This window comes from Silurus aristotelis, assembly GCF_946808225.1.
Source record: "Silurus aristotelis genome assembly, chromosome: 20".
Lineage (NCBI taxonomy): Eukaryota > Metazoa > Chordata > Actinopteri > Siluriformes > Siluridae > Silurus > Silurus aristotelis.
The window spans coordinates 1,028,806-1,043,805 of record NC_139593.1 but is presented as its reverse complement, the minus strand read 5'-3'; the positions used below and the strand labels follow the sequence as shown (position 1 = coordinate 1,043,805).

At 43.0% G+C, this 15,000-nt stretch overlaps 1 protein-coding gene and 1 long non-coding RNA gene across 2 annotated transcripts in view; one reads left to right on the top strand and one right to left on the bottom strand.

The window, feature by feature from the left end:
* LOC310715382 overlaps positions 1-622 on the top strand; it is a 650-nt gene extending 28 nt beyond the window's left edge. Inside the window, exons 1-2 of the long non-coding RNA XR_014530310.1 lie at positions 1-470; positions 501-622. The exon at positions 1-470 is cut by the window's left edge and continues 28 nt beyond it. This is a non-coding gene — a long non-coding RNA (uncharacterized lncRNA). The remainder of the gene's footprint in view (positions 471-500) is intronic.
* Positions 159-15,000, bottom strand: part of col5a3b (collagen, type V, alpha 3b) — a 42,069-nt gene continuing 27,227 nt past the window's right edge. Inside the window, exons 32-66 of the mRNA XM_083521728.1 lie at positions 14,748-14,792; positions 13,824-13,877; positions 13,516-13,560; positions 13,237-13,290; positions 12,473-12,526; positions 12,305-12,358; positions 12,109-12,216; positions 11,830-11,919; positions 11,652-11,705; positions 11,437-11,544; positions 9,560-9,667; positions 9,372-9,425; positions 8,951-9,004; positions 8,694-8,801; positions 8,255-8,308; positions 8,042-8,095; positions 7,872-7,925; positions 7,732-7,785; positions 7,427-7,534; positions 7,263-7,316; positions 7,090-7,143; positions 6,940-6,993; positions 6,746-6,799; positions 5,445-5,552; positions 5,317-5,370; positions 5,177-5,230; positions 4,984-5,091; positions 4,848-4,901; positions 4,736-4,771; positions 4,603-4,656; positions 4,124-4,418; positions 3,653-3,765; positions 3,498-3,566; positions 3,143-3,376; positions 159-938 (exon numbers count right to left, since the gene is read on the bottom strand). Of these exons, the coding sequence (XP_083377854.1) occupies positions 792-938; positions 3,143-3,376; positions 3,498-3,566; positions 3,653-3,765; positions 4,124-4,418; positions 4,603-4,656; positions 4,736-4,771; positions 4,848-4,901; positions 4,984-5,091; positions 5,177-5,230; positions 5,317-5,370; positions 5,445-5,552; positions 6,746-6,799; positions 6,940-6,993; positions 7,090-7,143; positions 7,263-7,316; positions 7,427-7,534; positions 7,732-7,785; positions 7,872-7,925; positions 8,042-8,095; positions 8,255-8,308; positions 8,694-8,801; positions 8,951-9,004; positions 9,372-9,425; positions 9,560-9,667; positions 11,437-11,544; positions 11,652-11,705; positions 11,830-11,919; positions 12,109-12,216; positions 12,305-12,358; positions 12,473-12,526; positions 13,237-13,290; positions 13,516-13,560; positions 13,824-13,877; positions 14,748-14,792 (2,856 nt within the window). The 3' untranslated portion in view covers positions 159-791. The remainder of the gene's footprint in view (positions 939-3,142; positions 3,377-3,497; positions 3,567-3,652; positions 3,766-4,123; positions 4,419-4,602; positions 4,657-4,735; positions 4,772-4,847; positions 4,902-4,983; positions 5,092-5,176; positions 5,231-5,316; positions 5,371-5,444; positions 5,553-6,745; positions 6,800-6,939; positions 6,994-7,089; positions 7,144-7,262; positions 7,317-7,426; positions 7,535-7,731; positions 7,786-7,871; positions 7,926-8,041; positions 8,096-8,254; positions 8,309-8,693; positions 8,802-8,950; positions 9,005-9,371; positions 9,426-9,559; positions 9,668-11,436; positions 11,545-11,651; positions 11,706-11,829; positions 11,920-12,108; positions 12,217-12,304; positions 12,359-12,472; positions 12,527-13,236; positions 13,291-13,515; positions 13,561-13,823; positions 13,878-14,747; positions 14,793-15,000) is intronic.

The following is a 15,000-nucleotide window of genomic DNA, read 5'->3' as shown; positions in this document are numbered from 1 at the left end:
GAGATGCTCCGGTCCTTTATCTCCTCTCCCGTGTGTGTGTGTGTGTGTGTGTGTGTGTGTGTGTGTGTGTGTGTGTGTGTGTGTGTGTGTGTGTGTGTGTGTGTGTTTGTGTGTGTGTGTGTGTGTGTGTGTGTGAAGATGAGGGGAGGGGAAGCGTGTTGTTTGTAATAAAGGTTTATTGGGGCGTGTGCTTGCAGATGATGTCGTTATAATCGATAAAATAAAATAATTTCCAAAAAATACAAATAAAAATCCATATTAACATCACAACACCACGTCCATCTGGAACACGTCTGAGTCTCCTGCAGAATACGTGTCACGTAAACACAACAACATGTAGCACCGCAGTTACACAACATTCACATAAAAACTTAACACAATCAACTTATACAGTAACAACGACGGCATTCAAACACGGCTCTGTGTGTGTGTGTGTGTGTGTGTGTGTGTGTGTGTGTGTGTGTGTGTGTGTGTGTGTGTGTGTGTGTGTGTGTGTGGAGAAGAGTAACTGCACCAGATGTTTGGTCAACAAATTGATTCATACATTTATGAGGTCACATGATCACAGGGTCACATGATCAACTAAAATACACTAATAATAAAGACACATTACAATAAAAAATACAAAATGAAAAAATAAAATAAAAAATGAAGAAAAGCACCAAAGAGCGGCAGCGTGGGCCGCATGGACACACACCCTGACACAGAGTGTGTGTGTATATGTGTGTGTGTGTGTGTATATGTGTGTGTGTGTATGTGTGTGTACAGTCTAAGTCTCTCTCTCTCTCCCTCTAGCCGTTGAAACACACCGGACCGACGGAGAATCCAAATTTCTGTTTCGAGTTTCCGAAGTCGGACACAGCGACGTCGAGGATGGGCAGAGTGTCCGTGTTGGGGAAGTCGAGGGTGAGCTCGGTGTGGTCCTGACCCGACCGGGTCTGTGTGAGAGAAACACCGTGCAGTGTGTGATTACATGTGTATTACAGCGTTACAGTGTGAGGTTATTGTGGATTTATATCATGAGAATCACAGAGACCTGCTGAGCAGATTTCAGGTTGTGTAGATCAGAACCTTTTTCCTTTCACACTCTCACACAAGACAGTTTTTCTCAGACACCCTTTTCCAGAGCGACTTACATTTATCTCATTCATACAAAAGAGCAGTTATTGGGTTAAGGGGCCTTGCTGAGGGGCCCAGTAGTAGCAGCTTGGTGTTGCTTGGATTTAAACTACTGACCTTCAGATCCAAAGCCCAATGCCTTAACCATCAAGCTGCCACCTTCCTCAATAACGTGCATATCTTATTACAAGTATCATCTCAGATTTGCAAATCTCATAAACCCATATTTTATTCACATGTTTAAACTGAGAATTTATACCATTTTAAGGAAAAATAAGGTAATTCTGAATTTAATGGCTGCAACACGTCTCAAAAAAGTTACAGGGCCGTGTTTCCCACTGTGTAGCATCACGTCTTTTGTCTGTATACACTTGGAACTGAGAAGAGCAGTTGCTGAGGTTTGGGGAGAAGAATGTTGTCCCATATGTGTCTGATACAGGATTCTAGCTGCTCAAAAGTTCTGGGTGTTTCATCAGGTCTAGAGAGCTGCAGATCAGTTTAGCACCCGAAGTCATGATGTTGTAATAGATGCAGTATGTTGTATTTGTTGCTCTAAAACATGTACAGTATATAGCGTTCACCATTGATTGAGTTTTTCCACAGGCATGAATGCTTTTAAACTGAGAGCTGATTACAAGCTAGATGGTCCCTCTCCTCTTTAGCCTGGAGAACAGGGTGTCAATGGTTGCCAAAAAGAAAGAAACATTTTGATTCGTCTGACCACAGAACAGTTTTACACTTTGCCTCAGTACATTATAAATGATCTTTGGCCCAGAGAGGATGATCAAGTCAAGTCAAGTCAAGTCAAGTCAAGTCAAGTCAAGTGGTGTGTTTGTGATGTAAATGGTTACTTAGATCAAAAGGTGCAGGCTATTTGTTGGTACCTCAAATGTGCAGATGTTTCTCTTATAAACCTCACAGTTATGGAACAACCTTCCAATCAGTGTTCGGGACTCAGACACAGTCTCAGTGTTCAAGTCGAGGCTGAACACATATTTATTTAGTGGAGTCTTTAGTCAGTAGGTGTTTGTGAGGTAAAGGAGCAGATCTGGAGGGATCATGGATATGGAGTGTTTGGTGAACTGGGATATTTGGATGCTGTCGTCTCCTCACTCTCACACGTTCACTCAGGTTTGTTGATGGTGGTGTGGCGGGTCGTCTCTTATCCCAGAGATCCTCATGTCTGTGTTTCCTTCTGCTTCTCCCTTTTAGTTCTGCTGCCAGAGTGAATCTTACCAGAGTCCAAACTGCACAGTGACTTAACTTTCATACAACAATCACGAGACTTAATAATCCATATCCTTCTCTTCTCTTCTCTTCTCTTCTCTTCTCTTCTCTTCTCTTCTCTTCTCTTCTCTCTCTCTCTCTCCCTCCCTCCCTCTCTCTCTCTCTCTCTCTCTCTCTCCCTCCCTCTCTCTCTCTCTCTCTCTCTCTCTCTCTCTCTCTCTCTCTCCCTCTCTCTTTAGCTCTCTCTCTTCCCAATTTAATGTTGAGGAACATTATTCTGAAATCATTCCACAGTTTGTAGACACAGTCTTTCACAGATGAAGCTCCGCCTGTCTTTACTTCTGATAGACTCCGCCTCTCTAAGATACACTGTTTATACTCCAGTCATCTCACTGACCTGCTGTCAACCAACCTCATTAGTTACTTAATGTTTCTCAAACTGTTTAATTTTAATAACATTTACTTTCTCAAGACTTTTGTTACCTCGTCACAATTATTTTGACGTGTTGCAGCATCAAATTCAAACAGACCTGATTTTTTCCCTTAAACTGGTGCATTTCCTCAGTTTACACATTCAATATGTATTTTTATGTTTTATTGAGAATAAAATATGGATTTATGAGATTTGCAAATCATTACATTCTATTTTTATTGACATTTTACACAGTGACCCAACCTTTTTGGAATTGGGTTTGAAATAATGTAAATCTGTGTGTGTGTGTGTGTGTGTGTGTGTGTGTGTGTGTGTGTGTGTGTGTGTGTGTGTGTGTGTGTGTGTGTGTGTGTGAGATCTGACCTGGCAGCCGTCATAGTTAGCGTGGATGTAGTGTGTGTGTTGATGTGTAAGCTCTTCTCCGTTGCTGGCTCTGAAGCGCAGAGCTTGTTTGTAGGAGAGTGTGGAACGTTCCAGCCAAGCAGCAGAGTTCTGACACTGGTAGGTGAAGGTCTGATGTGCAGTCGCACTCAACAGCTTCAGAAACCCCATTTGTACCACGTGCACCGTGTTTCCATCCTCATCCACGTACTGGAACTGCACCGGGGTAGACAAGAAGTGAGCAAGTGCTTGGTAGTACTTGATCCTACACACAATTTCACACACACACACACACACACACACACACACACACACACACACACACACACACACACACCTGTGATCCTTTTCTGAACTTGCTGTACCAGGTTCCAGGTTTCTCCTTGTTCCATGCAGAGAGCTTTACCTGTGAATAATTACCAACAGATCTTATGGAATCAGTATAACAGTATTGATGATAGCAGATGGTAAACTTATCTCCGAACATCTCACCGCCTGGTGCTTGCTGTGGGGTTGCAGACATGTCTCTCCCTCTGCTGTGAAATTACAGAACACTTTGAAGGCATCTCTGTGGCAGCCCTGATTTGGGTCGATCCAGTACACCCCTGAAAATAAGGGAAACCAAGGCACTTAATAAGGGGGTTACTAATCTGTTAGCTAGCTAATATGATAAATTACACGTTCATGCAAACTCTCTCGTGCACCTGATATTACATAGCAAGAGCTGTTTGCTAGCAGGCTGGCTGTGGTCAGATGGATTATTGTGAATACAAGTGGATGATTAAAATATCAGACTATGCTTTTTTTTAACACTGATTAATCGCATCATCTGCCATTTTAAAAAAGGAAGTGTATTTAAACATGCACTTGAACTGCAGTAAAGCAGTGGTGCTAGATGGACAAAACTGTAAATGTAAACACACACACACACACACACACACACACACACACACACACACACACCATCGGGTAAGTCAGTGTGGCACATCCAGAGCTCCTTGCAGGTTCGAGCTGGACTGTGGTAGGTTCCCTTTGGAATGCGCAGACCCTCCACCTCCGTCCTCATGGTGATCAGAGAACCAAAAACATCCTCCATATCCTTTTCCTCTTCACCCGTTCCATCACTCTGCATCCCATCCTCATGCTCCTCCTCTTCCTTCTGTCCATCTATCATTCCTCCAGTCTCTTCCTCCGTCTGAAAGTCATGTCGTCGCTTCCTGCCTCTGGCATAATGATCATAATCTCCTGCAGGAAGACCCTACAAACAGACACATGTAGATGGTCTTTACCCCACACATTGACTTGCCCTGCAATCTTCCCCTGGTCAGATGTATTTGACACAGACCTTCTAAATGAAACCATCTTTAACATATATAATGTTACCCAAACATGCAAAAGGACTCTACCTGAAAAGGTGTGTTCATGTGGTGTGTTTAACTCACTGGAGGACCAGGAGAACCAATGGGTCCAGGATCTCCTCGTTGTCCAGTGGGGCCCTGAAAAAACACGTTACATTGGACTTTGTGTGTATTATATTTGCGTGCATAAATATGTGATTGTGTATCTGTCTGTCACCTGATTGCCTTTAGACCCTTTTTGTCCTATAGACCCCTGTAGGACAGGTACACAGAAAAGTTAAACACAAAACACACACTTTACATTGTGTTGGAGAGTTTGTGAGACTTACAGACAGTCCAGGAAGACCAGGTGGTCCGTTGGGGCCAAAAGGACCAACTGCACCCTGAAAGGAGAGTGTGTGTATGAGAGAAAAAACATATTTCACACAGTAACTTCGACTATAAACTGATTGTGGTTGTGCTGACCTCATCTCCTTTTGGTCCCAGTATCCCCTGGTTACCAGGAAGTCCACGGTCTCCTTTCTCTCCTATTTCACCAGGAGGACCAATCAGACCAATGAGACCTCCATGACCCTGCAATACAGATATCCATGATACACAACATTTTCTATCAGTATTTGTGGTTAAATAACATTCCTAACTAATGAGCTTGTCATACCTTTTCTCCTTTCCTTCCAGGATCCCCTTTTAGTCCTGGCAGACCAGCAGGACCCTGAAAATAACAAAAGATAAACATCCTGACTTAACGCTGTTCAAAAGTCAAAGAGAGTTAAATCTGAGCACCGTCCACAGACCTACCATCGGTCCAGGAGGTCCTGTTTGACCTAGTGGTCCATTTACACCCTGCTCTCCCTGAAAAGGACATTTACAGAATGTCAACAAGCACCATTTGCTTATGTCAGTGTTTTTAGAGACAAGTAACTTACCGGTGGTCCTGGGATCCCTCGAAGTCCCTGAGGTCCTGTTTTCCCAGGGTTTCCCTGAGCTCCAACTGGACCGGTCTTCCCCAGGGCTCCTTCATAACCTGGAGCACCCTGAAACAAAAACATTTAAATAGTCACAGAACCCTGATGTTCTAAACCCTGTTTAAGAATTGCTACCAGTATAAGAGCCAATCAACAAGGATAAAAAAACAAAGACTTTGAGAAACTTGCAAAACCAGAAGAACTAACAAACATCCTCAGGACCACATTGGAAGTGGTGACAGGCCCATTAGGAATGCACAAAGTGCAAGCGCTCCAAACACTACTGCTGGTAGGGGCGGCATGGAAAGCACCGTGTCGGCAAAGCTGTCCTGGGGAGCATAGAGAACCTGGCAAGAGAGTGGGGCAGCGAGGCAAGACATGGCTGGAGGCATCTGATAAGAGAGACAGGTCATCAGTGTCTTTGAGCCGGCAGGAATGCAAAAATGGCAGCAGCGGAAAGGATTCCCACCAGACCCTCACAACCCCTTGCAAGGTGGGAGACGTCTCGGCCCTGTGGCAGGAACCCCCTTACCCCTTGTCGGAACTTGACCTATGTTTGGAACAGACCCCTTTTTATGCCAACAGCGACTGCAACAAAGCCAGCTCGGGTATTGCAGCCAAAATCTCTCTTTCTCCTGCCTCCATCCAGTCTCTACTACCCCTTTTCCACACAATGAACACTTCTTTCTCTTTTGCTTCCATTTAATTCCCCAAATAAACCACAAGTAACTCCCCAGTTTCAGTGTCCAGTGTCTGGGTTCTTCCTGTCACTGCAGAAAGTTGTGGCACAATGTATATAAAAGTTATCAGTCAATATGTCAAAAATGAAACTTGTTTCACTGTTAGGCTTATACATATCCATTCACAGAAAGAAAAAGCGAGAGTCTCTACATAACCCAGAGGTACCATCACACTCAAGGATTATGAGCTCAATACCTCCCTTGTGTCTTGTTTTGTTGTGAATGTCTAAGTACTCAAATAGAGCTCAATTAACATGACTATCAACATTAGCAATGAAGCTCTGAGTCAGTTCACTGCAATTACCTGTAAATCAGGGTGACTAATCTTTTGGGTGGGTGCAGGTTTTCATTCCGACCAAACTAGGGCCACACCTGATAGTCAATTGAAAATCAAAATCTAAACAGGTGGAATCTGCTGTGGCTTAGTTGAAATGAAAACCTGCACCCACAATGGCCCTTTGTGGAAAAGACTGGCCACCCCTCCTGTAAGAAAAACAAGTGTTTTGAACATTCTTTGTTTACCTTGTCTCCTTTCAGACCAGGCTTCCCCACTTTCCCTGGTTGCCCTAAATGACCCTACAGAGAGACGGACAAAAAGACATAGATTACAATGTCATGTTACATACAAACAAACAAATGAATGTCTTACAGGAATAAGGGTGACCCTGTTCCAAGTACAGATGGTGAAATACATGTACAAGTCCCTCACAACTCACCCTCCTCCCTGGACGTCCAGGAGGACCAGGCTCTCCAGAAGCTCCCGGGGGTCCCTAAGAATTTTGATTCGGATATAGTGAATAAAAACATAAAAATGTTATTAGTACATTATAAATAAACTAACACAAACCCAGCAAATAATTACGCACAGCTTTTCCAGAATCTCCATTGTCTCCTTTAGATCCAGCAATTCCATCGATACCCTGAAAAGACAACAAGACGATGTCATCAATAAAGTCAACTGAATATAATGTCCTTTATCTCATCTTGCAGCTATCATTATTTTTATGATTTTGTTTATCAGATGAGAAAAATCACTTACATCAGGACCAGCCTCTCCAGGAGCTCCTGGGTCTCCTGGAAGACCGATAGGACCCTAAAAGAGAATATATGATAAGAGAATATATAAGAGAATATATGATATCACTCACCAAAGATCACACGATCTCACACACACACGTGCGCATGACACTTATAGATACTCACTAAGCTGCCCTTGGCTCCATCCTCCCCTGCTGGTCCACGAGCACCTGGAGGTCCTGCAGCTCCAGGAGATCCAGTGTCTCCTTTCTCCCCCTGATCACCTTTCTCTCCCTGCACACACAGATGGAACCATGTGTCCACCAGACAAACTTAAGAACCCAATCCCTCTATCATGGAACCACAGCAGGTTTGAGTTTTTATAGCTATAGTGATGGACATGCAACCAAGGCAAACAATGTTGATATCCATAATAGAGTCTGAACTATTAGGTTCCTCAACAAGTTCCTGAACACTAAAACTTTACTCACAGTGCTTCCAGACAATCCTACAGATCCAGGATCACCTGATTCACCGTCCTCTCCCTTAAGAATGACATCATCATCATCATCATCATCATCATCATCATCATCAACATCATTCTCTGTGTCTGTCTCTGATTCTATCTCACCTTCTCTCCCACGGCTCCTGGTTGGCCTTGAACTCCAGGTCTGCCAGGAGGACCCTGTTTAGTACACACACAGTTATTGATTTAGCCTATGTGTGCTTTTTCAAAACACACATACATAGTGTGTGTGTGTGTGTGTGTGTGTGTGTGTGTGTGTGTGTGTGTATACACACCTGTCCACCAGGTAGCCCCAGGGGCCCCCGAGGGCCCATCTGACCTGGAGGACCCTTAAACCAGACAGAGTTTAGAAGTCATTTCCGTTTTTAAACTTCAATAAGACTTTCTAAAATAAACACGAATTGTATTAACACTAAAATGAAATGTGGGTAGTTTAGTGATATAACTGAATTAGTGGAAAGAGATACAGGAACAGGAAGTGATCTCACCATGAGTCCAGTGTGTCCACTCTCTCCCTTCTCTCCTGGAGGTCCAGGCATCCCCTAAATTACAAACAAATGCATCATGCATTTAAATGAGAGAGGTGCGAGTTGTTCTGATTGGCTGAAACCGGTGCAATGTGTTGTAATTGGCTGAGAGCGGTGTGATGTGTTCTGATTGGCTGAGAGAGGTGCAATGTGTTATGATTGGCTGGGAGTGGTATGACGTGTTCTGATTGGCTGAGAGCAGTGCAATATGTTCTGATAGGCTGAAAGCAGTGCAATGTGTTCTGTTTGGCTGAGAGCGGTGCGATGTGTTCTGATTTGCTGAAACAGTGCGATGTGTTCTGATTTGCTGAAAGAGGTGCAATGTGTTCTGATTGGCTGAGAAGTACAGTCATTTCTGATTGATGGCTTTGTTATCATGCTGCTTATGTAGACTGTGTACCTGAAGTCCCACTGGTCCAGTAGCTCCCTTAAAGCCTCGTGCTCCTTCGTCTCCTTTCTGCCCGTACATACCTTGTTGCCCTGGGGGTCCAGGCTCCCCATCCACCCCCTGGAGGGCAAAGAGACAGTGTTGGAGTCATTTATATTAAAATGGATTTCATTACATGCATGAACACTATGTCTTATTCAGTGTAGCAAAACATTTAAGTTTTAAATTATTACAAATGCATTATTACTGAATTTACTGCATTTTCTCACCGGGGTTCCCGGCTGTCCCTCAGGGCCCTGAGTTCCCACTGGACCTGGAGGTCCCTGAAACAAGCAAACAAGCACTTTGTTGTCAAATCATGGTATATTGTTGAGTCGACCAGTATTACTAAAACTTTTAATTATTTATGATTATATTTCCCCATTTCCTTTAGTTTCCTCACTCACAAACTGTCATGTGACAACTGCCAACCAGCCGGGTAGGGAAAATATGTGCTAACAACCCCATGATAGTAACATCTTTAACTTTTCAAATTGCTTCATAACAGACCAATGCATCCCACTTGGAGGAGAACACCATCTTCTGTGCCAATCTGATAGACTGGAGAGAGAGAATAAGCCCCTTCCCCCAGAGAGCATGGCCAGTTTTAGGGCCCCAACATGCATCAGGGGAATGAAGCTAAATACTTACATGTTCTCCTTTATCACCTTTACTTCCTTTCTGTCCTGGACCTCCAACTTCCCCCTATCACACACAATCACATGTTTGATGCAATAAAACTGAAAAAATATAAATACACATGGATTAATATATAAACAATAGGAAATCAGAAATAGGCAAACACTTTCTTTAACATACACAGATCACACATCTGTTACCTTATCTCCATCCTCTCCTGGGGGTCCTGGAGGACCAGGAGCTCCTGGCAATCCCACAAGCCCCTGCTCTCCATCCTGGCCCACATGGCCAAACGGACCCTTTTCTCCCTACACACACAGAGAGATGTTGATCTGATGTACAGAGTTTTTGGACGGACATTACTTCTGTTCTAAACGTATTTAACTCTTAATTGTTGTCATGGTGATTTAAAACAGAGACTTAATGAAAGCAAGTCAGTGTTTCCATTTACACCCAAATCATACAGGAACTATTGGGACTTATTCTTATAATTAGCAAACTAACCTCACACTCAGCATGACCAATGACATATCACTACAGTACATACTGTACATGCTAACAGTACACATGCTAACACTATCGCTATACTTACACGTGCAAACGCAGTCCCAGCGTTATAATGGAGATGAGTTACATTGACACCATTGTAACTTAAAAATATGGTAAGTTAAGACATGGCCTAGCCTACCAGGAAGTCTTAAAGAATAGTGATCAGTATGGGGTTAGTGTACTGTAATGTGTTAATAATGATCAAATTATATAATTTAGCAAAACAGAGCAATTTAACCTACCATAATGAATAAACTATACAGTATATATTTACCAGTGGTGGGCGGTCAGAGCCAGTAAACACTTCTCTGCTGGTCTAAACACTACCAAAAGCACTGACCTACATTTACAACCTAAATTCTAATATTTGTTCCATAAAATTGTATTAATTTAATCCCAACAGTTTATTTTCTTTATTCTGTAGTGTTTCTCTTTGCTAACTTCTGACAGTACGTGGATTTTTTGTCAGTTCAGAACAAATCTCATTTCAGCCATTATGTGCTGCCATGTCAATCTAATCTGCCCAGAGCCTTTAAAGTCAGTACTGCTAGCATGTTTTACCACAGTCTCCTTAAGAAATAGCTCTGTTTCTTTAGCCAATCAGATTTCAGATTCTCCTCACAGGGCAGCTCGCTGGCCCAGAATAGTGTCAGCATTTTTCCGTCCTCTGATTGGTTGGTCAGAGGGAAACTATTACAGCTGAGTTCAACTGGTAAAACACGTGTGTAGCTCTTCACACGTTAATACATCAGAGTTAGACTTTTTTATGCTTATGGAGGAAGAGAAATTGATTTGGTTTCAGACACTTAAAAATACATTTAGAAAAAAAGCTAGACATCGTGAGGAGGTAACCAACCCTGAAGCTACGTCTCATGTTGTTATATTGCATTTCTGTACAGTATTAATGGTTTCTATAATTGTGATGTGATAGTGGTGGTATTAAGAGGTGGATAAAGTTGAGTACATCCCCACTGAAGGCCCAGGTACCAAAAACAGCCCACCAGTGATATTTACAGTATGTGGCAGTGAGCGAGTGGATGAGCGCCAGTTGGCGAGTGGAGGGAGAAACTGGACTTAATAAGTGGTACAAAGCAAATAAATCATTGTGCTCTAGTCATTGTGACTAGAGCTAAAATTGGGCTTTGAAACACCAAAAACACAGAAAAAAATTTGCGCCCTAACACCAAGACCACTGAACTCTGTCTACCACTGGTGAAAGTAAGGCTTCCACAAGGTGGGAGATGTAATCCCTCAGATCCTTCACAAGGTGGGAGCATCCCAACGTATCGTATCACATATACGCCAATACATTTGACTTCCACACAAAACTTTTTAACTTTTCACGGTTGTGTCCTATCGCAAATATTCATTGTAAGATCGAAAAATCATATGTCGAACCATTGTAACTTGGGGACTACCTGTACTGAGCCATTTAATACAAAACTGTATTATTGCCAGTGTAGCCATTCTTGGTATGACTACTGAATTGATTTAATTAAGATTGTTAATAGAAAGAGGTGTGGCTTACTGGCTCGCCTTTCTCTCCCATTTGTCCTGAAGCACCAACTTCTCCAGTTCGTCCAGGCTGACCAATCGCACCTGCCAAACCAGGAGGACCTCTCTCACCTGTAGCACCCTACAGACAGACAGACAAGTAGAAGCACAGATGAATACAGTTTAGTAGATCCTCCCTATTTTACTCATAAAACATCGGATAGAACAATAACATAATAATGTACATACCACAAGTCCAGGTGGTCCGACGGGTCCTGCTCCTCCCTTCAGTCCCGTCGGCCCCTAAATCACCCAAGCAACAAACAATCAAAAACCTTCATTGCATAGAACATATATTGTTAATCATTTTTAAACCCACCCATATTCTAATTGATATTATATCAATTATTGTCATAATAACAATCACCATAGAACCGGCTGGTCCACGGCTACCACGGAAACCCTTCAGCCCCGGTGGGCCGCTCTTCCCTGCAGCTCCTGTGCCACCAGGATCTCCCTAAACAACACACAGCATGGGACATAGATTAGGGAAACTTTCTTGCTATTTTAAAGAGTAGATATAATTTCAAGAAACCTTGATATAATAATTTTTTATTCTGCAAATGTAATACCTGCCTTAAACAATCAATTACCTGCATGTAAAACATTATCCTGTTTAAACTGACTACAATAATGTTGATCTGACCTTTGATCCTTCTTTGCCAGCGACACCAGGTAAGCCTTGCTCTCCGGGTGGGCCTGCGGATCCTGGGTGTCCTCTTTCTCCTACTGGTCCGGTTTCTCCGGTGTTTCCCTGAAACCAACAATACAAAAAAAATTTATAATAGTGTTTACGTGGCCTATATAGTATGCAAGACGTGGTGTGGGACACGTGAGTTTACCTGCGGTCCCACCACCCCTCCAGGTCCTGGGGGTCCCGTCTTTCCCTGAAAACCCTGAAGACAGGAAATAAGCAAATCGCCTTAAATACAACCAACCAGTTCCACACAACTGAATTGCAGCTTTTTTTAAACTCTTGGGTAATCTGTCTGATGTTAATGTGAGCTCACCGGTTCTCCACGCTGGCCTGGGTGACCTGGTAACCCGTCTTTACCTGCAGGACCCTGCATGATCATACACAGAAATCCTGAGAGTCATATGAACACTTTGTGTGAATTTCGACATGAAGTAAAAATATCGACACTGAAGTCTTAATTATTAGTGTCTTTTTAGACAGACAGACTGACTGACTGACACATTCTTACATTCTGCTACAGCAATCATTCTTCCCTCCAAAAGAGTCCTGAAGATCATCTTGTCCAGCAGTCCCACCACCTGCCCACTGGAACCAATCCCCTTCTTCAATGCTTTAAAACCCCTCAGACACCAGCAACTGTTAACCAGTTCTCTTATTTATTTCTAAAGTTCTTGAATGTGCCAAAACAACGCCAAATATCCAGACCTCGTCCTCAACATCACTAAAAAGAAACAGATCACATTCTGCCCTCCACATTTATGGAAACAAGTGGAACTAGAAAAGAAAACAGCAGAGATTGATTCTATTGAGGAAACTCAGGAAGGCCTATCAACCTCCACCACACTTAACATTTATAACATTTACCACAGAGAGTATTCTCTCCTACAATGAACCAGCACCCACCCACTTTCAGGCACTCATCCCACCGCCTCTATCACTCCTCAACCCATCACCTCACATGGTATAGGGAAGACATAGAGAGATATCCTGTGGATGTATCCAAACTATTCTACAAATCCCTTCAGAGGCAGTGTACTTGGAGTAGAAATGCTAGACAGATAGAGAATGTACACTTACATTCGGTCCCTTTGGTCCGATTTCTCCTACACGGCCCTGTGGCCCTTGAGGTCCCTGAATGGATTCAGAAATCAATCAGTGAAAACAATAAAAGAGAAACAGATGTGTGTGTGTGTATGTAGTAAATGCTGTGTAGTTTGTGTAGTGGTGGTGGTGGTGGTGTGTGTGTGTGTGTGTGTGTGTGTGTGTGTGTGTGTGTGTGTGTGTGTGTGTGTGTGTGTGTGTGTGGGTGGGTGTGTGTGTGTGTGTGTGTGTGTGTGTGTGTGTGTGTGTACACACTCTATCTCCTAATGGTCCTGCAGATCCATCATGTCCTGCTGAACCCTTCAAGGCAAATGTAACAGAAATATGTAAAATAATACACCACATAGGAGCAGAGATACAACCCAAGGTTACAGATATAGGAAGGTCATCATGAAGGTCAACATGCAGATGATTTTAATCTCTAATGTATAAAGTTAAATATAATTTAAATATTTTAGATGATTAATGAGTGAATAGTCAAATTGGGAGAAAAACAGAGATCCAGTCAGTGACTGGAGCTGCAGCCATTTCTGTTTTAATCAAGTCATTAAAATCATATTTACTTTTTCTCCTGATTTTCCAGTTGCTCCTCTAGCACCTCGTGCTCCACGAGCACCCTGGGGGTAACACACACACACACACACACACACACACACACACACACACACACACACACACACACACACACACACACACAGAACACATTAATACTGGTTTAGCCTCCACTGAATTTATTTTACATTAGAAGTAGTAGATACATTTACAAGAAACTTTGCTATTTCAAGGAAACTTGGTGAGGTGGATGGTGAGGTGAACATTGAGGTAGATGGTGAGGTGGATGGTGAGGTAGATGTTGAGATGAACATTGAGGTAGATAGTGAGATGGATGGTGAGGTAGATGGTGAGATAAACATTGAGGTAGATGGTGAGGTGGATGGTGAGGTAAACATTGAGGTAGATGGTGAGGTGGATGGTGAGGTGAACATTGAGGTGGATGGTGAGGTGAACATTGAGGTCGATGGTGAGGTAGATGGTGAGATAAACATTGAGATAGATGGTGAGGTGGATGGTGAGGTGAACATTGAGGTAGATGGTGAGGTGGATGGTGAGGTAGATGGTGAGATAAACATTGAGGTAGATGGTGAGGTGGATGGTGAGGTGAACATTGAGGTAGATGGTGAGGTGGATGGTGAGGTAGATGGTGAGATAAACATTGAGGTAGATTGTGAGGTGGATGGTGAGGTAGATGGTGAGATAAACATTGAGGTAGATGGTGAGGTGGATGGTGAGGTGAACATTGAGGTAGATGGTGAGGTGGATGGTGAGGTAGATGGTGAGATAAACATTGAGGTAGATTGTGAGGTGGATGGTGAGGTAGATGGTGAGATAAACATTGAGGTAGATGGTGAGGTAAACATTAAGGTAGATGGTGAGGTGAACATGATGGTGAGGTGGACAGTAAGGGAGACAGTGAAGTGTACACTTACATTGGGACCTCTCTGTCCTGCAGCTCCAGAAGGACCTGCTGGACCCTGAAACAAACAAACACCTTCACCATTAAAGAAAAACATTCTCCTGCAATTTCTCTAGTTAAGATTATCATCTAAGCACCTGCACCTGCTCAGTACCTTCCCATAACTTGTTCCTGAGTGTTTTTTTTACTCCTTCTACCAGAGCAGATTTACCATTAAACCAAAAAAGTCAGAACACAGCTCATTGTTTCCTGCAGTTAGAAAAGTG